The sequence below is a fragment of the Choloepus didactylus genome, chromosome 7, assembly GCF_015220235.1.
Source record: "Choloepus didactylus isolate mChoDid1 chromosome 7, mChoDid1.pri, whole genome shotgun sequence".
NCBI classification, from domain to species: Eukaryota; Metazoa; Chordata; class Mammalia; order Pilosa; family Megalonychidae; genus Choloepus; species Choloepus didactylus.
The window spans coordinates 154,969,474-154,994,435 of record NC_051313.1 but is presented as its reverse complement, the minus strand read 5'-3'; the positions used below and the strand labels follow the sequence as shown (position 1 = coordinate 154,994,435).

The 24,962-nt window shown below is 38.5% G+C and overlaps 1 protein-coding gene across 2 annotated transcripts in view; it reads right to left on the bottom strand.

Annotated features, from left to right (window-relative positions):
* Window positions 1–401: 401 nt before the first annotated feature.
* Window positions 402–24,962, bottom strand: part of LOC119539557 (zinc finger protein OZF-like) — a 93,775-nt gene continuing 69,214 nt past the window's right edge. For both annotated transcript variants that reach the window (XM_037843253.1, XM_037843254.1), the window contains exons 2-6: window positions 6,202–6,287; window positions 4,974–5,100; window positions 4,105–4,200; window positions 3,508–3,599; window positions 402–3,186 (exon numbers count right to left, since the gene is read on the bottom strand). In XM_037843253.1, coding sequence (XP_037699181.1) covers window positions 1,918–3,186; window positions 3,508–3,599; window positions 4,105–4,200; window positions 4,974–5,100; window positions 6,202–6,213 — 1,596 coding nt within the window. In that variant the 5' untranslated portion in view covers window positions 6,214–6,287 and the 3' untranslated portion in view covers window positions 402–1,917. The remainder of the gene's footprint in view (window positions 3,187–3,507; window positions 3,600–4,104; window positions 4,201–4,973; window positions 5,101–6,201; window positions 6,288–24,962) is intronic.

The window sequence follows — 24,962 nt, the reverse complement described above, 5'->3', positions numbered from 1 at the left end:
TATCCCACCAACAGTGATTAGGTACACCCCTCTGTCTACATTTTCTTAAGCAACACTTGTATCCCTGTTTATTTTTTAAACAGTTTTATTCACACACCATATATTCCCTCCTAAGTAAACAATCAAAGTTTCCCTGTATAATCACATAGTTATTTATGCATTCACTACCACTATCCATATGAGGACATTTTGAAACCCTCCACAAAGTAAGAGGAAGAAGTGAAAAAGAGAATAAGAAAAAAAATCATGACTAAAAAATGCAAAAGAAAAAATAAAATAAAATACAATAAAAAGGTCAGACAACCCTGATACCAAGAATTCCATATACCTCCCTTATATCCCCCTCTTATAGACTTTTAGTTTGGTATATTGCCTTTGTTACAATCAATGGAAATGTATTACAACATTACTTTTAACTATAGACTCTAGTTTGTATTGATTGAATTTTCCCCCAGTGCCATCCCATTCTCAACACCTTACAAAGTTGACATTCATTTGTTCTCCCTCATGTAAAAACATTCTTATATATTGTCCACTTATCACAATCATTGCCCACTCTAGGTTTCACTAAGCCATACTGTCCCAGTCTTTATATCTTTCCTTCTCATGTCTTACATGCCTGTTACAGTTTGCTAATTCTGCCATTATGCAAAATACCAGAAATGGGTTTGCTTTTATAAAGGGGGTTTAATAGATTACAAATTTACAGTTCTACAGCCATGAGAGTATCCAAACAAAGGTATCAACGAGAGGAAACCTTCACTGAAGGATGGCTGGTGGCATCCAGAAAACCTCTGTTAGCTAGGAAGTCACATGGCTGGTGTCTGCTGATCCCAGGTTGTGTTTCAGTTCCTCTCTCAACTTCTATGCATTTTTGGTTCTTTCTCCCAGGATGATTCTAAGTGCCTGGGGATCCTGTCTTAGCATATCCCAGGGTAAAATTTGGGCTTCATCTTCCAGCCCAACATCTCCAAAATCCTTCTGTCAGCATCTCCAAGCATCTCCAGTTCTCAGCCAGCAGCTCTCCAAAAGCCTCCTTCGGCTGCTCTTCCAAATGTCCTGCTCAGCTGCTCCGAGCTTCTTCTATTTGTGAGCTTTTTATAGACCCCAGTACTTAAATCAAGACCCCCCATGAATGGGCAGGGTCCATATCTCCATGGAAATAATTTAATCAAATGTCTCACCCACAGTTGATTGAGTCACAGCTCCATGGATACACTCAATCAAAAAATTCCAACCTAATTAACACTAATACATGTGCCCCCACAAGATTACATTAAAGAATATGGCTTTTGTGGGGACGTAATATATCCAACTGGCACAATGCCCCTAAACTTTCTTTCTCAACCATACTCAGTCATCTTTCAGTGTCCTCTAGCTCACTAATCCTTTCTTTGGCCTCTCCAACTCTGGTGTTGCATGCCTCCATGTTGTTTTACATCTCTTCTATTGTGCCTTTCATTTGCATAAATTCAGCCGTTTGTTTTTTGAAGCTTACTACCTCTTCCTTATGGTCACCCAGTGACTTCTTTATAACCTTCATCTGTTTTGTCAAATTTTCTTTCAACTTGATTTGATTTAGAAGATTTGTTTGAATATTTTTAATTAGTTGTTTGAACTCTAGAGTCTCAGTTGAGGTGTTAGCGTCTTCCTTTGGCCCAAATCTTCACATTTCCTGTTGTGGCTTGTGATTTTTTGCTGTCTAGGCATCTGATTTTCTTGATTAGTTTATTCTGGAGGTTGTTTTCTCTCTTTTGCCTAGGGTTTTCTTGTTGGTTTTCTTTGATCTCTATCTTTTCTGTTTCCCTCACTGGCCAGTGGTCAGATTGGCTCTGTCCCCCACTCTTACACCAAAATCAGATACCCATAATGGCCTGCCACAGGGATGGGAGGTAGGCACAGGGCACCCCAACAAGTTTACTGTTTGTGGTAATACAGATCTGCTGGCTCCCAGTGGTGCTCCGTTTTCTGCCAACTAGCAAGACCTGTGTTTGTTTCAGAGCTCTCTTGAACTGCTGGGTTGTCCATATATCTCAGCCAAAACAGGGCTGGGTTTCTGTGCAGGGCATGCCGACCAGCTCCTGTGTGTGTTCTTTCATGTCGTCTAAGAGAAGAATTTTGACTGAAGGCTTTCCCACATACATGACATTTATGGGGTTTCTCTCCAGTGTGAGCTTTCTCATGTTCTCTTAGATGAGAACCACGTATGAAGGCTTTCCCACAGGTATGGCATTCATAGGGTTTCTCCCCAGAGTGTGTTCTCTTATGTAGTCTAAGATAACAATATTGACTGAAGGTTTTCCCACAGGTATGGCATTCATAGGGTTTCTCATTAGTGTGGGTTCTCTCATGTCGTATGAGATGAAAATGTTGACGGAAGGCTTTCTCACATATATGACATTTATGGGGTTTTTCTCCAGTGTGAGTTCTCTCATGTTGTCTGAGATAAGAATTTTGACTGAAGGTTTTCCCACAGGTATGGCATTCATAGGGTTTCTCTCCAGTGTGGGTTCTCTCATGTCGTCTAAGAGAAGAATTTTGACTGAAGGTTTTCCCACAGGTATGACATTCATAGGGTTTCTCTTCAGTGTGGGTTCTCTCATGTCGTATGAGATGATAATATTGACGAAAGGCTTTCTGACATAAAAGGCATTTATGGGGTTTCTCTCCAGTGTGAGTTCTCTCATGTTGTCTGAGATAAGAATATTGATTGAAGGCTTTTGCACATAGGTGACATGTATAGGGTTTCTCTCCAGTGTGAGTTCTCTCATGTTGCCTGAGATAAGAATTTTGACTGAAGGTTTTCCCACAGGTATGGCATTCATAGGGTTTCTCTTCAGTGTGTATTCTTTCATGTCTTCTAAGTTTATAAAAACTAATGAAAGTTTTCCCACATAGAAGGCATTCATATGGTTGATTTCCTGTTTGACTTCCTTTGTACCGTCTGTGGCCAGAGCTTTTAGTAAAGGTTTTAACACTTTGATGGCCTTCATATGATTTACTACTAGTGTGAATCTGCTTATGTTGATTAAAAGGTGAATCATCACTGAGGTCTTCTCCAAGTGGTTTGCTTAAATATGGCTTCTTTCTCATGGGAATTAATGCATGTAGAGTCACTGTGGGTCTGAGAGTGGAATCCTCTTGCAAGTAATTACATTGAAAGGAATTCTTTTGAGTATGAGGTATCTGTTGTGGGGATTAGATAAGAGATTGTAAAACATTTGTCCATATACATACAATTCTTCATTTCCCAACATATTTCTCAACTAATCCCTCAGTGATTAAAATTGTTTCCATGTTAGTTTCATATACACATCATTCAATCAGGTTTTCATAAGAATTCAGTCTAGATATTTGTGTTCAGTTTAATTTGTCTCTAAATTCCAACTATAACAGATTTTTGTTGGATTAGCATTTAACCCTAACATTAATTAAAGCTAAATTCCTAATTTATTCAATCCCCAGGTATCTATTGGGAAAACTAGGGTTCACACCAATGAAGCTTACCAATGACATGATGTTAGAATTGTCTTTCCCACTGGTAGGTTGCATGAATATTATTTCTTGCTTTTTACAGTCACTTTTCCTGCCTATAGTTACTGGGGAAAAAAGCAAAGTAAGTTTAGAGTAGCATTATGGGAATGAAAATGTTGGAATGTCCCAAATATCCCTGTCAGTATGTTCAAACACTGACATTTGGCTTGGAAAGAATATCAAATTAAGGAATACTCTAGGCAGAAGAAAACATTATATGACATTATAAATCAGAGAAGATTTTCAGGATGGAAATGAGAGAAAAATAAAAAGAAGTTGGGATTTCAGAGAAGTAAAAAGGGAGCATATCTTACAAGAGTAAGACCAGGACAAGGCTCATTGTGTACTATTAATTCTAATAGTACATGAATATCTCTTTCCCAAAGTCAGACATGTGAATAGAGCTTGATAAAGTGTATAGAATGACCACATATGAAGAAAATCCCCCCTTATGCCTGACTATGCTTCAGAAATCACATCTTGCTTAAAGAAACCTTAAGTTGATATTTCCAAGGACATACTAACTGATGAGACCTCTCCACTATTGATGCACACATTCCTAGAGCTCACCTGGACTCTGGTTTTGGAGAAATCTCATTCCTTCTCTCAACACTTCCTCTTCTTGTGCCAACCGGGAAACCACATGTGATGTGCAGACCTGATATCCTGTTTGTAGGGAAAAAGATAACTGGATTTTGAGTTAAGTCTTAATAGTGCATTATCAAGTCCATGGCAAGCTACCAAAGAAAAAGGTACACACTGAAAGTCAGCAAGGCAAAAGTACTTTGAACACACAAAACACTGATAATATTTCACCATCAAAAGGGTAACTCTTGACCTGTTCCCATTAAAGTGGGGACCTCTGTTGCTGTCGATGTACAAGTTCAGAGCGAGACTGCAGAATCTGCCATATTATAAATGGGGAGAAATTGTTTCCACAGTTGGTTATTTTAAAAAATAATCCAATAAGCATAGACTCTACCAAAACAATCTAAATTCTACATGGAAAATTATATTTATGGTCTTTTTAGAATTGTGTTCTGAAGCCTCAGCATAGCCCTTAGAGCAGAAAATGTTTTTCAAAATGTCTAGTCACCTATTTATCCATTCAAAAATTATTCATTGACTTATCAGCACTGCACTGAGTGCTAGAGATTGAGATTTAAGAATCACACTAAGTTTTGGTCAAGAAGATTAAATGCTATGGAGGTGAAGATGTAAGTAAACAATTAGAAAACATTTCATTTGAGTGGTTGTATGTGTTTAAATGTATATATAATATAAAACATAAAAGTAAAAACATATAAAATCATACAATATTGAGAAGCTGATCTAGATACTGTAAATAAATGACATATGGGATATGATAGATATATAGGTAGATAGATTAGATAGATGATAGATACATATCAAGGAAAGATAAATTTTCAGAGACTCACCTACTGAGACAAGATGATTGATATTCTCCAGCATCACTTCTTTGAACAGGTTTCTTTGAGATGTGTCTAGCAATGCCCATTCTTCCTGGTTGAAGTCTATGGCTACATCTTTGAAGGTCAGTAACTCCTTAAAACATCATAGAAATTTGGGTTCACACAAAAACATTCTTTACCAAAGTCCTGATGCTAAAAGTGATGAAGCAAAGACTTGTGTTTCTAAAGCTGAAAATCTGTTTGGAATTCAAGTAAGATCACTCTCAATGCTGAACTACCATATGCTTTTCAGATACACTCACAGTCACACAGATATTCTGAATAGTTACAACTCCAGTGTAAAGAATACCATCTGATATGTGGTGTGATATACACCTGGAAATTTCCCAATAGACTTCGAAGTATGACATCTTGATGCTGATTTTAATACTTGTTCTAGAGCATCCATAATTAAAATATTCTTCTACTAATTTCAAGTAATCTACAGACTCATCATAAGGTAAGAAATATCCATGATACATCACTTTAAAAATATGACTATGGTTAGATTATTCTTGAGTATGGATGACCTCATTTTCCTCTCATTTCCAGAATTGTTCGATTGTCATGCATTTATACAGATCCAGTGTGCTAATGAATGAAGCACTTCAAACTAAATTCAATTCACTGGTCTATTATTCATTAAAATGGCAGGGGACTTTGAAGCAATATCTAGAATTCTGGAGAAATGAACAGGTTTCATACCGAACTCTGGGTTAGTAAGCACTGCCTCCCTCAATTCTATATAACTCAGGTGCTTGTGATACAGCTGGTTCAGGATCACAAGTCAGAGACCCTTGAGATGGTTGTGCTGAAAAATGGCCCTGGTCTGACCATTCCTGTGGTAGAACACCCATTCTCAAGATTTTCTGGAGCCTATAACACCAGCTCACTTTTCCTCTTATATTTTCATTTCCTCTGCCTGTTCAAGGCTTGTGGTCTCTTGAAATCTTCAAAAATTTTCAGAGCCATAAATTTTATTCTACCTAAGGGAACAATACTGCTACACATTCCATCTGTTGATAAAATTTGAATACAATTGATTTAAAAAAATTGAAGTTGGGAAATTGGGAACAACAAATTAAGGAAAACTGCAGGTTTTTTTTTTTTTTTTTGACTATTGCAAAATGTACAAACCTCCCCATCTGCTGGTAAAAATGGTGTAACTTCAGTTAAAGAATAATTCCCTACTCACCTGTGGTTGCATTGTCAATAGCTCAGCTGACAACTGTCTTTCTCTGGAATTTCACTCAAAATGAGACAAGCAGTAGGTGAGCAAAGCTGAAAAAGGAGAGAGAAGCCTTCAAACTCAAGTTTTGACCACAATTTCCAGACTTGCATGTCATGAATTCCAAACCCTTCATCTAGGAGTAAATCCAATCTTACTATCAGGAACATTAAGTGTGCTTCAGGAGAAATAGAGGAAGGTCTGCCCCAGGGTCAAGACATAGGAGTTCCTGACTTCTCTAGAACATAATGAAGATACGAATACCTTAATTTTATAGATAAGAACATGAAAATCACTGAATTGTATGTGTGAATTATACCAGAGTGTTCACAGACTTTTAATTTCCTTCCTGATTTCAAAACACGGGAACTCCTGACCTACGTCTCATATGGAATTAGGTCTCCACCATCAGAGAAGGCAGTCTGGAATTTCTCATAGTTATGATTGGCTGATGAATTAGCACTGGTTCTCCAACATCCATCCCTGTCCTGTGAACTCTCCCTCCCTGCTCTAAACTTCACGTACCATTCTGGGTACACTTGTCCTAAATCATCTTAGTTCTTTCACATGTGATGTAAAACAATGTAACACCCTCAATATTCAATTCTAGATCTCAGCCCAATGGATTCAGACATTGTTCATTTGTTAATGTTGCTGTTATACAAAATACCAGAAATAGATTGGCTTTTATAAAGGGAGTTTCTTTGGTTACAAATTTACAGTTCTAAGGCCATAAAGGTGTCCATACTAAGGCATGAACACCAGGATACCTTCACTGAAGAATGGCCGATGGCATCCAGAACATGTCTGTCATCTGGGAAGGCACATGGCTCACATCTGCTGTTCCTTTAGCTACTGTAGGGAAAACTCTGGTTTTCATCACTTAGCATTTCCAAGTGTCCTTCTGCCTGCATCTCTGAGCATGCCCCAGCATTATCAAGCATCTAGGTCTGCTCCTACCATCTCTGTCAGCCCCCAAGTGTCTCTTAAAGGACTCCAGTCATCCAAGATGCACACTGAATGTGTGGGGCCATACCTTCATGGAAATATCTAATCAAAATGTTTTGCATACAGTTGGGTGAGTCATATCTCCATGGAAACAACCTAATTCAAATACCCCACAATATTGGATTAAAATTGGCTTCTGGGGGACATAATGTATCCAAGCCAGCCCAGATATGAATCAAGAAACTGAATATGGGATTGAACTACTCAATGTTCTGATCAATTTGGATCCCATCAGGCAAATATAATCATGAAAATCTTCTGCATCAGAAAAAGCAGAATTATACATCATTGTCAAGTCCCACAGTCCTCATAGGATAAAGAGGCACAGAATATATAGAATGAAGAGATTTGGGAGAAAATCTATCTGCTTTGTTTGACATTTTTGGGAAGTGGTAGCTGAAATGTTTTCCTATATTAATCATCAGCTGTAACATCCCACAGTTCATGATATATGTGAATGAAGGTGTATAAGGTAAATTCTCCTCTAAAATATTAACAATTACATATATTTCAGGCAAAGTGATAATGTGTCATAAACAAAAGTAGGATTAACTTACCCATTCATACCTGAAGTCCAGAGAAAATATGGTTGTATTAAATATACTTGGAGAATTACATATTTTTTAAGTTTAATCCTCATACTAACTCTGATGATAAAGGTTAATTTACTTTATATACTTCCTGAGAACAATATTTCTGATGTCTCTGTATTTACCCAATCAATAAATATCTGAACACTTACAGATCTGCTGCCATGGAAGGTGACTCTAATTATTGGTCTTGTCCATTACTGCATCTGACACAGCACAACAGTAAGCTATTGCTTTAGGTTGAAATGTAGTCACAATTCCTAGAGCTTTCAGATATACTTTGATAATTGAATCAATCTTCCACATTCTATAATCACTTCAAGTCCTATAGTTTTTGAATCTCACATATTCTCATATTTCACATTTCCTTCAGTGGATATATTAAACTCTTAATAATCAAATTAATGATGTAATTTGACAAATCATCCCAGTTTAGCACCAAAATCTCTACAATTATTCCTGCAATTATATCCACTTTCTCTCATTGAAGGGGCAAGTTATTCCTGATTGATTGTCCCCAATTGAATTCCTGCCTTCCCTATTTCAGAAACCATATTAATGATTAAAATTGAAATCTTTACCAGCAACCTCTACTATAATCGTACTCAATCCTCTAAAGATTTCAATTCATTTTGTCTTCTATTTTAGAACAAAATGTTCCTGTATGAATTTCCTCTTGTATGCCTGATATACTGTTCCTCCTTTCACTAACAAACCCCATGAGCACTTTTAACCTTTCCTGTCACTGCTTGAAATGGTGACTTACTAGTATCACTGAAGATTCCTCTTAAATACATCATGCTACCAGCTCTAATGAGCTCCCCATAAATAAATCCAGTCTGTGGGTCTAAATATATACCTAGGTAACAAAGAGTTGGAACATAACCTCCTTTTGGTAACTTGCTTTTGCCTAGACTTCCCTGACATCTCAGTTCCCTGAGTGTATTCAACCTATTCTAGTCATGCCTAACTCTTGTATTCTGCAAGGTACTCCTCAAGCAATATTAACATATCTCAAGACACAATGTTATCCTCTCCTTTCTCCCATTTCTAAAGTTTCAGAACCCAAGGAAGTAAAAACTCACGTACAATAAAATTTAAATATTTAATGGTACTAATTTGATAGAACAATATATGGAATTAACAGTATTTATAAAATGGAAATGGGTAAGGCCAGCTCACATCTCATTGTTTGGAAAATTCCCAGAATTCAAAAATTAAGAGGGGATATTGAAGTCAACTCAATTCTGAGGCAAGTTCCACAGAATAGTACTTTTCTCTCCTCCCAAAGTTCTGAACTATTCAGATTATTTGTCTATGGAAGAATTCAACCTGTATTTGTATTCCCTTTATATAGGGAAAAACACTTAATAAATCCGAGTGATGCATTCCAGGGAAAAAACCCTGATTGCATAGATACCGAACCTAATCAGGGATTCATATCATGGGGAACATACTGTTCACCTTGATTGGATTTACAAGATAAATGTGATGGCTTGGTTCATGTGTCAACTTGGCCAGGTGATGGTGTCCAGGTGTCTGGTCAAGCAAGCATTGGTCTAGCTGTTACTGCAAGGACACTTGTGGCTGGTTAATAAACCAAAAGGTTGGTTTATTAAATCATCAGTCAGTTGGCTGCAGCTGTGACTGATTAAATCAACAAAGAGCATGTCTTCTGCAATGAGAGTGCTCAATTGGCTCAATTTAATCCAATCAGTTGAAGACTTTTAAGTGAGAAAAGTAGAGTACCTTCACTTCTTTGGCCAGCCAGTGAAGCGTCTCTTGAGTAGTTCATCAAACACCTTCACTGGAGTAGCCAGTTTGCTGCCAGAGGAGTTCATAGAACACCTTCATCAGAGTTGCCATTCACTGCCTGCCCTATAGAATTTGGACTGGTGTATCCCCACAGTTGTGCGAGACACTTTTACAAAATCTTTTATTTATATATATATATATCTCTTGTTGATTCTGTTTCCCAAGAGAACCCTAACTAATACAACTTGGTACCAAGAGTGGTTCTTGATTTTGGTACAAGAGAAGTGGGATACTGCTGAGTTGCAAATATGAAACATGTTGGAACAACTTTTTAAATGGATGAGGGGAAGATTCGGGAAGAATTGTAAGGAAGTTGATAGAAAAGGCCTAGATTGCTTTGAAGAGACTCTTCATAAAGATACTTCTGATGAGGTCTTGAACAGAAATGTTGAATGTGTCATTGCAAACTGGAAGGAAGGTGACCCTTGTTTTCAAGTGGCAGAGAATTTGGCAAAATTGAGTCCTGGTGTCAGATGGAAGAAGAATTTGAGAGTGATGAGCTGGGATACTTAGCTGATGAGATTATGAAACTAAAAGTTGAACATGTAGCCTGGCGTCTTCTTGAAGCTTATAGGAAAATCCAAGTGGAGAAAGAGAAACTGAGAAATGAACTCTTGGGTAAAAAGAAACCAAAAACTGATGGTATCAAAGATTCTGGGTTTGCAGAAAGTAAAACCCAAGAGGCTACAGCCCCACATGAGGATTTAACAAAACATGGAACCTGACTGCCATTTTAGTACAAGCCAGGATTGGAGATGGAGTTATCCAGAAAGGATTGGTGGAAAGTCCTATTGTCTGACAGTCTTTTTTTAAATTAAATTTTATTGAGCTATATTCACATACCATGCAGTCATACAAAGTATACAGTCAGTTGCTCACAGTACCATTATATAGTTGCGCGTTCATCATCAAAATTAATTTTTGAACATTTTCATTACCACACACACAAAAGCAATAAGAATAAAAATTGAAGGGAAAAAGAAAAATTAAAGTAAAAAAGAACACTGGGTGCCTTTTTTTTTTTGCCCCCGTTTTTCTACTCATCCATCCATACACTGGACAAAGGTGAGTGTGGTCCATATGGCAATCCCAATCACATCATCACCCCACATAAGCTACATTGTAACACAAATGTCTTCAAGATTCAAGGGTTCTCGACTGTACTTTGTTAGTTTCAGGTATTTAATTCTAGCTATTCCAATTCATTAGAACCTTAAAAGGGTTATCTATATTGTGCACAGGAGTGCCCACCTGAGTGACCTCTCAGCTCCTTTTGGAAACTCTCAGCCACTGAAACTTACTTCATTTCATTTCACATCCCCCTTTTGGTTAAGATGCTCTCCATTCCATGATGCCAGGTCCAGATTCCTCCCAGGGAGTCATATTCCATATTGCTGGGGGTATTTACACCCCTGGGTGTCAGATCTCATGTGGGGGGAGGGCAGTGACTTCATCTGCCAAGTTCGCTTAGCTAGAGAGAGAGGGCCACTTCTGAGCAACAAAGAGGCATTCAGGAGAAGACAGGCACAATTATAAGCAGGCATAGCCTCTCCTTTGCAGTAACAGTTTTCTCAAGGGCAAGTCCTGTGATTGAGGGTTCAGCCCATCAAACCACTAGACCCAATGTCTGTGAGCACACAAGCAACCATCAAGGTGGGAAAGCCCAACAGCCCTGCATTCTCCCCCAACAACTCAGGGGGGCACTGCATATTTTTTCAATGTTTTTTTTTTTTAATTAACTATTAACTATATCAAAAAATTTTTTAAACATACAATAAAAAAAATTTCAAACAAACCAAAACAAGGGAATAAGAAAAAGACAACTAACCTAAAATAACTACTTTACTTCCAACATGTTCCTACTCTACCCTAACAAAGTAACCTACTACAGCAACATTTCTGTGAACTTGTACCTATCATACCCAGCAGAAACTAACAAACCATAGCCATTACTCAGCATTCCCAGAACATTAAATTAACCCATGATAGCTTATCTGTTCTTATTGGGTTATCAATCCCCCTTCACTAACTGCTCTCTGTCACTGGGTTCCCTACTTTCTACATTATAAACCATTTACTTTACAGTTTTCAATGTTGACATTAGTGGTAGCATATAATACTTCTCTTTTAGTGCCTGGCATATTTTGCTCAGCATTACATCTTCAAAGTTCATCCAAGTTGTCATATGTTTCATGACATCATTCCTTTTGACTGCTGCATAGTATTCCATTGTGGGTATATACCATATTTTATTTATCCACTCATCTGTTGAAGGACATTTGGATTGTTTCTGTCTCTTGGCAATTGTGAATAATGCTGCTATTGAACATTGGTGTGGAGATATCTGTTCATGTCACTGCTTTCAAATCTTCCGGGTATATACTGAGAAGTGCAATTGTTGGATCAAAGGGTAACTCTATATCTAGTTTTCTAAGGAACTGCCAGACTGTTTTCCAGAGTGGCTGACCCATTATACAGTCCCAGCAGCAATGAATAAGAGTTCCAATTTCTCCACATCCTCTCCAACATTTGTAGTTCCCTGTTTGTTTAATGGCAGCAATTCTATTGGTGTGAGAGGGTATCTCTTTGTGGTCTTAATTTGCATCTCTCTAATAGCTAGTGATGTTGAACATTTTTTCATGTGTTTCTTGGCCATTTGTATTTCCCCTTCAGAGAACTGTCTCTACATATCTTTTGCCGATTTTATAATTGGGTTGTCTGTACTACTGTAATTGAGTTGTAGGATTTCTTTATATATGCAAGATATCAGTCTTTGGTCAGATACATGGTTTCCAAAAATTTTTTCCCATTGATTTTGCTGCCTCTTCAGCCTTTTTGAGGCACAGAAACTTCTGAGTTTGAGGAGTTCCCATTTATATATTTTTTCTTTTGTTGCTTGTGCTTTGGGTGTAAGGTCTAGGAAGGGACCCCCTAATACAAGGTCTGGAAGATGTCTACCTATATTATCTTCTAGGAGTTTTATGGTAGTATCTTTTATATAGAGATCTTTGATCCACTTTGAGTTAATTTTTTGTAGGGTGTGAGGTAGGGGCCCTCTTTCATTCTTTTGGATATGGATATCCAAATCTCTCAGCCCCATTTGTTGAAAGGACTGTTATGTCCCAGTTCAGTGGTTTTGGGGGCCTTATCAAATATCAGTCAGCTCTAGATCTGGGGGTCTATCTCCAAATTCTCAATTCAATTCCATTGATCAATATATCTATCTCTGTGCCAGTACCATGCTGTTTTGACAACTGTGGCTTTAAAATAAGCTTCAAAGTCGTTTTTCTTTTTTAGAGTGTCTTTAGCAATTCAAGGCATCTTCCCTTTCCAAATAAATTTGATAACTAGCTTTCCAAGTCTACAAAGTAGGTTGTTGGAATTTTGATTGGGATTGCATTGAATCTGTAGATGAGTTTGGGTAGAAATGACATCTTAATGACATTTAGCATTCCAACCCATGAACATGGAATATTTTTCCATCTTTTAAGTTCCCTTTCTTTTAGTAGAGTTATGTAGTTTTCTTTGTATAGGTCTTTTACATCTTTGGTTAAGTTTATTCCTAGGTACTTGATTTTTTAATTGCTACTGAAAATGGTATTTTTTTTGAGTGTGCTGGTTTCAATGAATTATGTCCCCCAAAATGCCATTATCTTTGATGTAATCTTGTGTGGGTGGACATATTAGTGTTGATTAGATTGCAATTCTTTGGGTGTTTCCATGGAGATGTGACTCACTCAACTGTGGGTGATGACTCTAATTGGATAGTTTCCATGGAAGCATGGGCCTGCCCATTAAGCATTGGCCTTGATTAGTTTACTAGAGCACTATATCATCTCAGACAGAAAGAGCAAGCTTGCTGCAGCTAAGAGGGGCACGCTGAAGAACACACAAGAACTGAGAGAGGAGCTGCAGATGAAAGACAGTTTGAAGATGGCTGTTGAAAACAGACTTTTGCTCTGGAGAAGCTAAGAGAGGACAAATGTCCCAAGAGCAACTGAGAGTGACATTTTGGAGAGAAGCTAAAGCATAGAGAGGAACATCCTGGGAGAAAGCCATTTTGAAACCAGAACTTGGAGCAGATGCCAGCCATGTGCCTTCCCAGATAACAGGTTTTCTGGACACCATTGGCCATCCTCCAGTGAAGGTATCCAATTGTTGATGAATTACCTTGGACACTTTATGGCCTTAAGACTGTAACTTTGTAACCAAATAAACCACTTTATAAAAGCCAATCCATTTCTGGTGTTTTGCATCCTGGCAGCATTAGCAAACTAGAATATATTTTGGTACCAGAGAAGTGGGGTGCTGCTGAATTTCCAAATACCACACATGCTGGAATGGCTTTTTAAATGGGTAAGGGGATGATTCTGGAAGAATTCTGAGGATCTTGATAGAAAAGATGTAAACTGCTTTGAAGAGACTGTTGGTAGAAACGTGGACTCTAAAGATACTTCTAAAGAGGCCTTGAACATAAATGATGAATGTGTCATTGCCCACTGGAAGAAAGGTGATCCTTGTTTTAAAGTGGCAGAGAATGTGGCAAAATTGAGTCCTGGTGTTGATGGAGTGGAGAAGTTGAAAACAATGAGCTGGGATACTTAGTTGATGAAATTTCAAAACTAAAAGTTGTGGATCTAGCATGGCTTCTCCTTGAAGCTTACAATAAAATGAGAGCAGAGAGAGATAAACTTAGAACTGAACCCTTGGGTTCAAAGAAACAAGAAACTGATGGTTTGGAAAATTCCAGGCTTCCAGAAGGTAGAAGCCCAGAAGTTACAGCCCAATGTGAGAATTTAACCAAACATGGAACCCAACCACCATTCCACTACAAGCCAAAAATTGGAGATGGAGTTATCCAGAAAGGATTTGTGGAATGTCCTATTGTCTGATGGCTTTGACCCCCGTGTGCTTCATGTGAAGCCAATGGAATTTTTGTGAGATCTTTATAGACAGAGCCACTGCTGGTCTGGAGTGGAGGAAACAGAGAAGGAATATATTGAAGGAAAAATTTCTTCAAAGAAAGAGCCATGGAGGTTGAGGTCTGGAGTCAAGAGGTCTCAGGTTGGGAGAGCAGAGTGGTCCACATGCATGGAAAGGATGAGTTTGCCCTGGAGGTTGGGGGTGTGCCTTCCAACTTGATGTTCAGGAAATGTGTTGCCACCTCAGGCCTCAAAGAGGGTGAAGAACATTCCCAGGATTCTGGGGAGAGCTGGGCCACCACCCCACTCTTCTGAAGGGGTTGACATGTGCCCAAGAGTTGGAAGAGAATCCAGATGCTGCCCCAATATTTGAGGAGGATGGGGCCAAAAAGGTGGTCTCCCCAATGTGTGGATATGTTGGAGCACCCACCCCAGCTTTTGGAGATGAAAGGGCTGCCAAAAATACCCTTATGAAGGATTAGACTCCCACTCTCAAGCCCCAAGGATGAAATGTCATTCTGTAAATATCTAATACTTTGAAACCTAATGGAATTTGCCCTGTGGGTTTGAGGAACTGTTTTGGTCCTGTTAATCCTGTTTTCCTTTCAGTTTCTCCTTATGGCAATGGGAATGTTTACCCAATAATTGCCCCTCCTTTGTATATTGGTGGTAAAAAAGTTGTTCTAAGTTCACAGATCCACAGCTAGAAGGGGCATTATGCCTTAGGACTAACCACACCTGTTGATTTTTATGGGATCTTGTACTTACCTATTGTTACTGAAACGATTTAAGTTTTTATGATATTGCAATGGGATGAATTATTTGTATATTGAAAGATCATATCATTTTGGGGTCCAGAGGATGGCATGTGCTGGTTTGAATGTATTATGTCCCCCAAAATGCCAATATCTTTGATGTAATCTTGTGTGGGCAGACATATTAGTGTTGACTAGATTGTAATTCTTTGAGTGTTTCCATGGAGATGCGACCCACCCAACTGTGGGTGATGACTCTAACTGGATAGTTTCCATGGAGATGTGTCCCCACCCATTCCTCATGGGACTTTATTAGTTCACTAGAACACTTGATAAGCTCAGACAGAAGTGAGCTTGCTACAGCTAAGAGGGACACTTTGAAGAATTCATGGGAGCTGAAAGAGGAACTACAGTTTACAGAGACATTCTGGAGATGGCTTTTGAAAGCAGATTTTTTCTCTGATGAAGCTAACAGAGGACAAATGCCCCAAGAGCAACTGAGAGTGACATTTTGGAGAGAAGCTAAAGCATAGAGAGGAACACCCTGGGAGAAAGCCGTTTTGAAACCAGAACTTGGAGCAGATGCCAGCCATGTGCCTTCCCAGCTAACAGAAGTTTTCTGGACACCATTGGTCATCCTCCAGGGAAGGTACCGATTGTTGATGCATTACCTTGGATACTTTATGGCCTTAAGACTGTAACTTTGTAACCAAATAAACCCCCTTTGTAAAAGCCAATCCATTTCTGGTGTTTTGCATCCCAGCAGCATTAGCAAACTACAACATTGAGTTTCTCTTCACTTTGTTCATTTCTAGCATATAGAAACATTACTGACTTGTACCCTGCTACTTTGTTAAATTAGTTTATTAGCTGTAGTAGCTCTATCATCAATTTCTGAGGGTTTTCCAGATATAAGATCATATCATCATCAGTTTTACATCTTCATTTCTAATTAGGATGCCTTTTATTTCTTTGCCTTGCTGGATTATCCAGGCTAGCATTTCTAGCACAATGTTGAATAACAGTGGTGACAACGGGCATCCTTGTCTTTTTCCTGATCTTAGAGGGAAGGCTTTGGGTCTCTCACCATTGAGTACTATGCTGGCTGTGGGTTTTTTCATATATGCTTTTATCATATTGAGGAAGTTTCCTTCAATTTCTCCCTTTTGAAGTGTTTTTATCAAAAAGGGATGTTGGATTTTGTCAATTGCTTTTTCAATGTCTACTGAGACGATCATTTGATTTTTCTCTTTTGACTTGTTAATGTGTTGTAATACATTGATTGATTTTGTTATGTTGAACCATCCTTGCATCCCTGGAATGAACCCCACTTAGTCATGGTGTATGATTTTTTAAATGTGTCTTTGGATTCGATTTGCAAGTATTTGGTTGAGAATTTTTCCATCTATATTCATTAGGGAGACTGGACTGTAGTTTTCCTTTTCTGTGGCATCTTTGCCTGGTTTTTGGTATTAGAGTGATGTTAGCTTCATAAAATATGTTAGGTAGTGTAACATTTTCTTCAATGTTTTGAAAGAGTTTAAGTAAGATTGGTGTCAGTTCTTTTTGGAAAGATTGTTAGAATTCTCTGTGAAGCCATCTGGCCCTGGGCATTTATCTGTGGGAAGTTTTTTGATGACTGCTTGGATCTCTTTGCTTGTGATGGGTTGGTTGAGGTCTTCTATTTCTTCTCTGGTCAGTCTAGGTTGTTCATATGTTTCCAGGAAATTGTCCATTTCTTCTACATTATCCAGTTTGTTGGCATACATTTGTCCATAGTATACTCATAATATTTTTAATTTCTTTGGAGTCCACAGTAATGTCAACTTTCTCATTCATTATTTTGTTTATATGGGTCTTCTCTCCTTTTGATTTTGTCATTCTAGCTAGGGGCTTGTCAATCTTATTGATCTTCTCAAAGAATCAACTTTTGGTGTCACTTATTCTATTGTTTTTTTCCTTCTCTATATCATTTCTTTCTGTTTGAATCCTTGTCATTTCTTCTCTTCTGCTTCATTTATGATTAGTTTGCTGTTCATTTTCTAGCTTCTTCAGTTGCTCCATTAGTTCTTTGATTTTAGCTATTTCTTCCTTTTTGATGTATGCATTTAGTGCTATAAATCTCCCCATCAGTACTGCTTTTGCTGCATCCCACAGGTTTTGGTATGTTGTGTTATCATTTTCATTCTTCTCTATATATTTAGCAATTTCTCTTGCTATTTCTTCTTTAGCCCACTGATTGTTTAGGAGTGTGTTGTTTAACCTCCAGGTATTCGTGAATTTTCTAGGTCTCTGATAGTTATTGACTACTGATTGCATTCCATTGTGGTCAGAGAATGTACTTTGAATAATTTCATTCTTTTTAATTTATTCAGGCTTGTTTTATGTCCCAACATATGATCTATTTTGGAGAAAGTTCCATGAGCACTAGAGAAGAATGTGTGTCCTGGTGATTTGGGATGTAGTGTTCTATATATGTCTGTTTAATCAAATTCATTTATCAGATTGTTTAGGTTTTCAATTTCCTTATTGGTTTTCTGTCTGGTTGATCTATCTATAGGAGAGAGTGATGGGTTGAAGACTCCCACAATTATTGTGGAACCATCCATTGCTTCCTTTAGCTTTGCCAGCGTTTGTCTCATGTATTTTGTGGCACCATGATTGGGTGCATAAACATATATGATTGTTATTTCTTCTTGTTGAATTGCCCCTTTTATGAGCATGTAGTGGCATTCTTTGTTTCTCATAACTTCCTTGCATTTAAAGTCTATTTTACCTGCGATTAATATTGTTACTCCTGCTTTCTTTCAGCAGTAGCTTGCATGAAATATTTTTTCCATCCTTTCACTTTCAATTTCTTTGTGTCCCTGTGTCTAAGATGAGTCTCTTGTATGCAACATATTGATGGTTCATATTTTTTGATCCATTCTGCCAATCTATTTCTTTTAATTGGAGAGTTTAATCCATTTACATTCAACGTCATTACTGTGAAGGCATTTCTTGAATCAGCCATCCTATCCTTTGGTTTATGTTTGTCAAATCAGATATATTTTTTCCCTCTGTCTCTTATTGTCCTTTAATGAACCAATACTTAATCTCTTTAGTACTGAACCTTTCTCCATTATCTCTCTCTTGTTTCTCTGTTGGTAGGACTCCCTTTAGTATCTCAAGTAGGGCAGGTCTCTTGTTAGCAAAATCTTTCAGCATTTCTTTGTCCATGAAAAATTTAAGCTTTCCCTCAAATTTGAAGGACAGCTTTGCTGGATAAAGAATTCTTGGTTGGCAATTTTTCTCTCTCAGAATCTTAAATGTCATGCCACTGCCTTCTTGACTCCATGGTGGCAGCTGAGTAGTCACTACTTAGTCTTATGTTGTTTCCTTTGTGAGTGGTGAGTTGCTTTTCTCTTGCTGCTTTCAGAATTTGCTCCCTCTCTTCACTATTTGACAGTCTGATCAGAATATGTCTCAGAGTGGGTTTATTTGGATTTATTCTATTTGGAGTTTGCTGGGCATTTATGATTTGTGTATTTATGTTGTGTAAAAGGTTTGGGAAGTTTTCCCCAACAATTTCTTTGAATACTCTTTCTAGACCTTTACCTTTCTCTTCCCCTTCTGGAACACCAATGAGTCTTATATTTAGATGTTTTATATTATCTATCATATCCCTGAAGTCCATTTCAATTTGTTTTTTTCCCCATCCTTTCTTTGTTCTTTCATTTTCCATTCTGTCATCCTATAGGTCACTGATTTGTTGTTCAGCTTCCTTTAGTCTTGTACTATGAGTATCCAGAATCTTTTTAATTTGGTTGACAGTTTATTTCCATAAGATCATTTATTTTTTTATTTACTCTTGCAATTTCTTCTTTATGTTCTTCTAGGGTCTTCTTCACGCCCTTTATATCCTGTGCCATGCTCTCATTGTCTTCAGTTCTTTGACTAACTGCTCCAGTACTGTGTTTCCTCTCATCTTTTGATTTTGGTGTTTGTGTTCGGGTTATCCATATTGTCTGGTTTTTTCATGTGCTTTAAAAGTTTCTGTTGTTTTTGTCCTCTTGGCATTTGCTTAACTTGATAGGGTTCTCTTAGGATACGTAGGCTAATTCCAAGACTTATCTCTAATTTGTCAGTTAATTTGTTAACTAACCAGCATGTGGCATCTGCAATCCACCTATTCCCCTCAAGCCACTTTTCCCCAACTTTGTCTTTGTGGAGTGTGGAGTGTGATTCTTGTGGGGTCCAATTGGTTTACCAAGTTTGTATGCGTAGTTGTGCTGTCTGCCCTGAATGTGGGGTGTGTGTCTGAGTGGTTACAGAGGGAAGGTGGCTTTAATAATCAAACCTGCCAGGTGTTCCTTGAGATTTAAAACTGTTTCAAGAGTTTAAGCCTTCAGCTCAGTCTCACCACAGTTTCTCTCTGCCACTGACCCACACATACTTGTTATTGGTGTGTGGTCCCTGGGACTTCTAAGTGGGTCCTTCTTTCAAGCCATGCCCTCCTTGGGCCTCTGCTGAGGGAAGACTGTGCTACATCACAAGTGCACACCATCCCTCAAGGGAAGTTCTGGTCCACAGGACCATGTAGGGGAATTTCAAGCCTGCTGAAATGATGGTCATATGGGGTGTGTTAATTTCCCCCTTTTTGCACAGCACCACCTTCTTAGCTCTGGGACAATTAGCTGTGGGGTGTGCAAAAGGCTATTGTCCATGCCTGATATTGTGGTGTGTGCATGCATCGCTGGAAACACTTCCCATCACACTGGGTTTTTTGGCATGGCTCTGGGCTGTGGCACCGGCACCAGGCAGGAGCGTTCCCAGCATGCAGGGAAAATGGCTGTAAGGGACGTGGTTTTTTTCCCCTTTAGGCTAACCGCTGTCTTCTTTGCTCTGACACAATTAGTAGCGGTGGCACGAAAGGCTATTGTCCGCACCAGATATTGAGGTGTGCACACAGGTTGTGGAGATGCCATTCCCACCATGCTTCACCATTTGGCTCTCACTGCTGTATCCACAGCTGCTTTTGGGTTTAAAAAAAAAAAACTAGTCCAACTCCAAATGCAACCCATGGTTTCCCACACCACAGTGTGGCTGCCAGGTATTCAGCAGGCTTACTCGTTTCAGAATGCAGACTCCCAGTTTCACCATGTGCACAGTCCCTGTGGATTTAGCAGAACTGGTCCAGCTGGTGCATTGCTGGAATTGGTGTTCTGGGTCACTTCCTGTGTTTTACCTAGTATTTTTCATGGCAGTTTTTTTTTGCCCTGTCTCTCTTAACTGTCATCTTCTAATATCAATGTCTGACAGTTTTGACCTCTGTGTGCTTCATGCCCAGCCAACAAGATTTTTGTGAGTTCTTTTTAGATGGAGCCACTGCTGGTCTGGACTGGAGGGGACAGACAAGGAACAAATAGAAGGAAAAATTTCTTCAAGGACAGAATCATGGAGTTTGAGGTCTGGAGTCAAGAGTTCCTGGGATGGGAGAGTGGAGCAGCCCATGCACATGAAAAGGGTGAGTTTGCCCTGGAGCCAGAGCATGGGCCTTCCTACTCAATGCTCAGGAAGAGTGCTGCCACCCCAGGCCTCTGAGAGGGTGGAGCACATTCCCAGGGGATTGGGTATAGCCTGGCCACCACCACACTGTTTGAAGAGGGGAGAGCCTTTGCTCAGGAGAGGCAGAGTCTGGGTGAAACCATGATGCTTGAGGAGGGTGGGGCCAAGAAGGTGTTCTCCCCAGTGTGCAGATATGTTGGAGCACTCACCCCAGCATTTAGAAAGACAAGGGCTGCAGTGTAAGCCTTTGGGAAGTGCTGGATGGCTGCTCTCTCAAGCCTTGAGGATAAATGACTCTCAGACTTTGAAATCTAATGGAGTTTGCCTTACAGGTTTTAGGAAATATTTTGGTCTTGTGAACCCTGTTTTCCTTTCAGTTTCTCTCTATGGCAATGGAATGTTAATCCTATGAGTGTCCTCCCTTTCTATACTGGCAGCAGATTACTTGCTCTAAGTTTCACAGGTCTACAGTCAGAGGGAAATTTTGCTTTAAGACAAGACAGACCATGCCTGTAACTGATCTTGATGGGATCATGTACTTACCTATTGTCACTGAAATGATTTTTGTTTTTATGGTATTGTGATGGGATGAATGTATTTTGAATATAGAAAGATCATGCAATTTTGGGGTCCAAGGGGTGGAATGTGATGGTTTGGATATATTATGTCACCCAAAACTCCATGTTCTTCAATGCAATCCTGTGGGCGTATACATATTAGTATTAGGTTGGAACCTTCTGATTGAGTGTTTCCATGGAGATGTGACCCACCCATGAGTGACCCTTTGGATTAGGGTGTGACCTCTTGATTGAAGGTTTCCATGGAAATGTGGCCCCACTCATTCAGGGTGGGTCTTGATTACTTCACTGGAGCTCTACACAAAGAGCTCACAAACAGAAGGACTTCAGAGCAGCTGTGGCTGAGAGACACATTTTAAAGATGGTCATTGGAAGCTGACACTGATATTTTGGAGAATGCCATTTTGAAATGCAACCTGGGGGCAAGCAGACACCAACCACATGCCTTCCCAGCTAACAGAGGTTTTCCAGATGCCACTGGCCATCTTTCAGCAAAGGTACCCTATTGTTGATGACTTAGCTTGGACATTATTATGGCAAGATTGTAACTTTGTAACCAAATAACCCCCCTTTATAAAAGCCAATCCATTTCTGGTGTTTTGCAAAATGGCAGCATTATGAAAGATTTCAAATGGAGTCGAGAGGTCACTCTGGTGGACATTCTTATGCACTATATAGATAACGCCCCTTAGGTTTTAATGTATTGGAATAGCTAGATGTAAATACCTGAAACTACCAAACTCCAACCCAGCAGTCTGGACTCCTGAAGACAATTATATAAGAATGTAGATTACAAGGGGTGACAGTGTGATTGTGAAGACCTTGTGGATCACACCCCCTTTATCTAGTGTATGGATGAGTAGAAAAATGGGGATAAAAACTAAAGGACAAATGGGGTGGGATGGAGGGATGATTTGGGTATTCTTTTTTCACTTTTATTTTTTATTCTTGTTCTGGTGCTTTCTGATGTAAGGAAAATGTTCAGAGATAGATTGTGGTGATGAATGCATAACTATGTTATCATACTGTGGACAGTGGATTGTATACCATGGATGATTGTATGGTGTGTGAATGTATTTCAATAAAACTGAATTTAATAAAATAAATAAATAAATAAATAAATAAATAATGGCAGCATTAGCAAACTGGAACAATAAATAAAAATTGAATCCTTATACAATGTTGGAACACAAACTATGATTTTAAAAGCTAATTAAATAAATTGCAGCTCATTTTTTATAACAGGAAATATACAAGTCCTGGAGATGCAACAGGGAACTAGATATACTAGGTCTATATGGACAAAGAACTAGAATTCCCTGAAGGAAGGTTGGGATTAAAATTAAAGGGAAGATGAAGATACATGAAAATTTGTAGTGGACATAAATGTGACAAATGTGAAGCAGGTTACTGAGATGGAAGATGGGGAGGAAAGTGGTGGGGCAAAGGCCATAAAGTACCTGCTAGGACTTGTTAAAGATGTTTACTAACTCCCTCAAGATACAGTGGGAGGTCCACTTCATAAATTTTTTCGCAGAGGGAAAAATTAAAATTTAAGTACCTACCACAGTGTACTACTACATACTTCGTTTTCTTACTAAGGACTTGAATTTATATTTGAGTGGAATTCAAGGGCTCAATTTTATTCCCTATTATAAGCAGATTTTAAAATCTGAACATGGTAGAAAATATCACTAGAAAAACACTGAAATACATAAGCCTATGCTGATGTACATATGAAAGTAATTTTCCTTTTATCAAAAAAGGCAATTGTTTTCTTATGACTATTTGCATATTTAATATAGAATTTTCCCATATTACATTGCATATTCTAAGGAAATGGACTTCAAAACCCACCTGCACAATGAAAACTTCTGGGAGCTTTAACAAATTCTAATGCCTGGATCCTTTAATCAGGAATTCTGATTTAATTGTTCCTGGGTGTGGCCTGAGTGTTCAGAAGGTGAAAATTCCAGTTATGTATCCAATAAGAATCAAAGTTTGAGAACAATTTCTCTAAGGAACCTGAGACCCCAAACAGTGCTTTGGTACTCATAGTGTATGGTAAGTGGATCAATAGCGTTAGCATGTCAGTGAGCTTGGTAGAAAAGCAGAATCAAAGTCCTGATCCTAGACCAAGGTTATCAGGATCTGCATTTTTACAAGAGTCCAGGAGATTCATAAATACAATGAAGAACGGCTAGCAGTGGTTCACAATTCGTTTCTGTCCCAGAAGTGTACGGGAATCCTGTATTTTATGAACGATTTTTCTTTAAACCCATAAAACAAAATAAAATACATTTAAAAACTAATATAGACAAAAAATGAAGGGCAATTGAGAAATCCCTACATTAATAAAAGCTCAGAGAGTTTGTCAGCAGCATAGCCACCCTACAAGAAATGCCAAAGGAAGTTCTTCAGGTTGAAAAGGATGGACTGTAGACAACAGACTGAACTTGCATGGAGAAATAAAGATCCCTAGTAAATGAAATATCATGGGAAATATAATGCCAAGGCTATGGCTTTTTGGGGGGTGACAATCCCACTTTTAACATATTACAGGATCTAAAATACAAATGCATGAAAACTAATGATTAATCAATGGTTTTGGAATATATAAATAGGTAATTTGTGAAAATAACTCCATAATCATGAGAGGATGGGGGTGCATAGGAATATATTGTATGTAAGATATGGAAGTAAAGTTGATATAAAAACAAATGAAATTGTTATGAAATGTATTAAAGTCCATGGTAATGCAAAAGAAAATAGGTCAAACATATGCACAGAAGAAATAAGAAGTGTTTATAAAGTGGTCAATATATAAACGGGCAAAGAATTTGAACAGATATTTATCCAAGGAGGAGGTATAGATGGCCAATGAGAATATAAAATGACATTCAATATCATTGGCCACTAGGGAGATGCAAAACAAAGCCACAGTGAGATACTAACTCACACTCAGTAGGAACACAATTATTTAAAAAATGGAAAGTTACAGAGGTGCTGGTGAGGATACAGATAAACGGGAATCTTAATACATTCATGGTGGGACTCAGATGACACAGCTGTGTGTGAGAAAATTTTCATGGTTCCTATGGAAATTGGGTATAGAAATACTATTTGTGCTAGTTTGGATATATTATGTCCCGCCAAAAGCCATATTCTTTGATGCAATCTTGTGGGGGCAGATGTATCAGTGATTAGGTTGAAACTTTTGGATTAGATTGTTTCCATGGAGATGTGACCCACCCAACTGTGAGTGACACCTTTGGTTAGGGTGTGACCTATGATTGAATGTATACATGGAAGTGTGGCCATGCCCATTCAGTCTGGGCCTTGATTAGTTCACTGGAGTCTTACGAAAGCTCATAAATAGAAGGACCACAGAACTGCAGCTGAGAGACACATTTTGAAGATGGCCCTTTGAAGCTGACACATTTTGGAGACAGCCATTTTGAAACCAGAATTCTGGAGCAGACACCAGCCACATGCCTTCCCAGCTAACAGGTT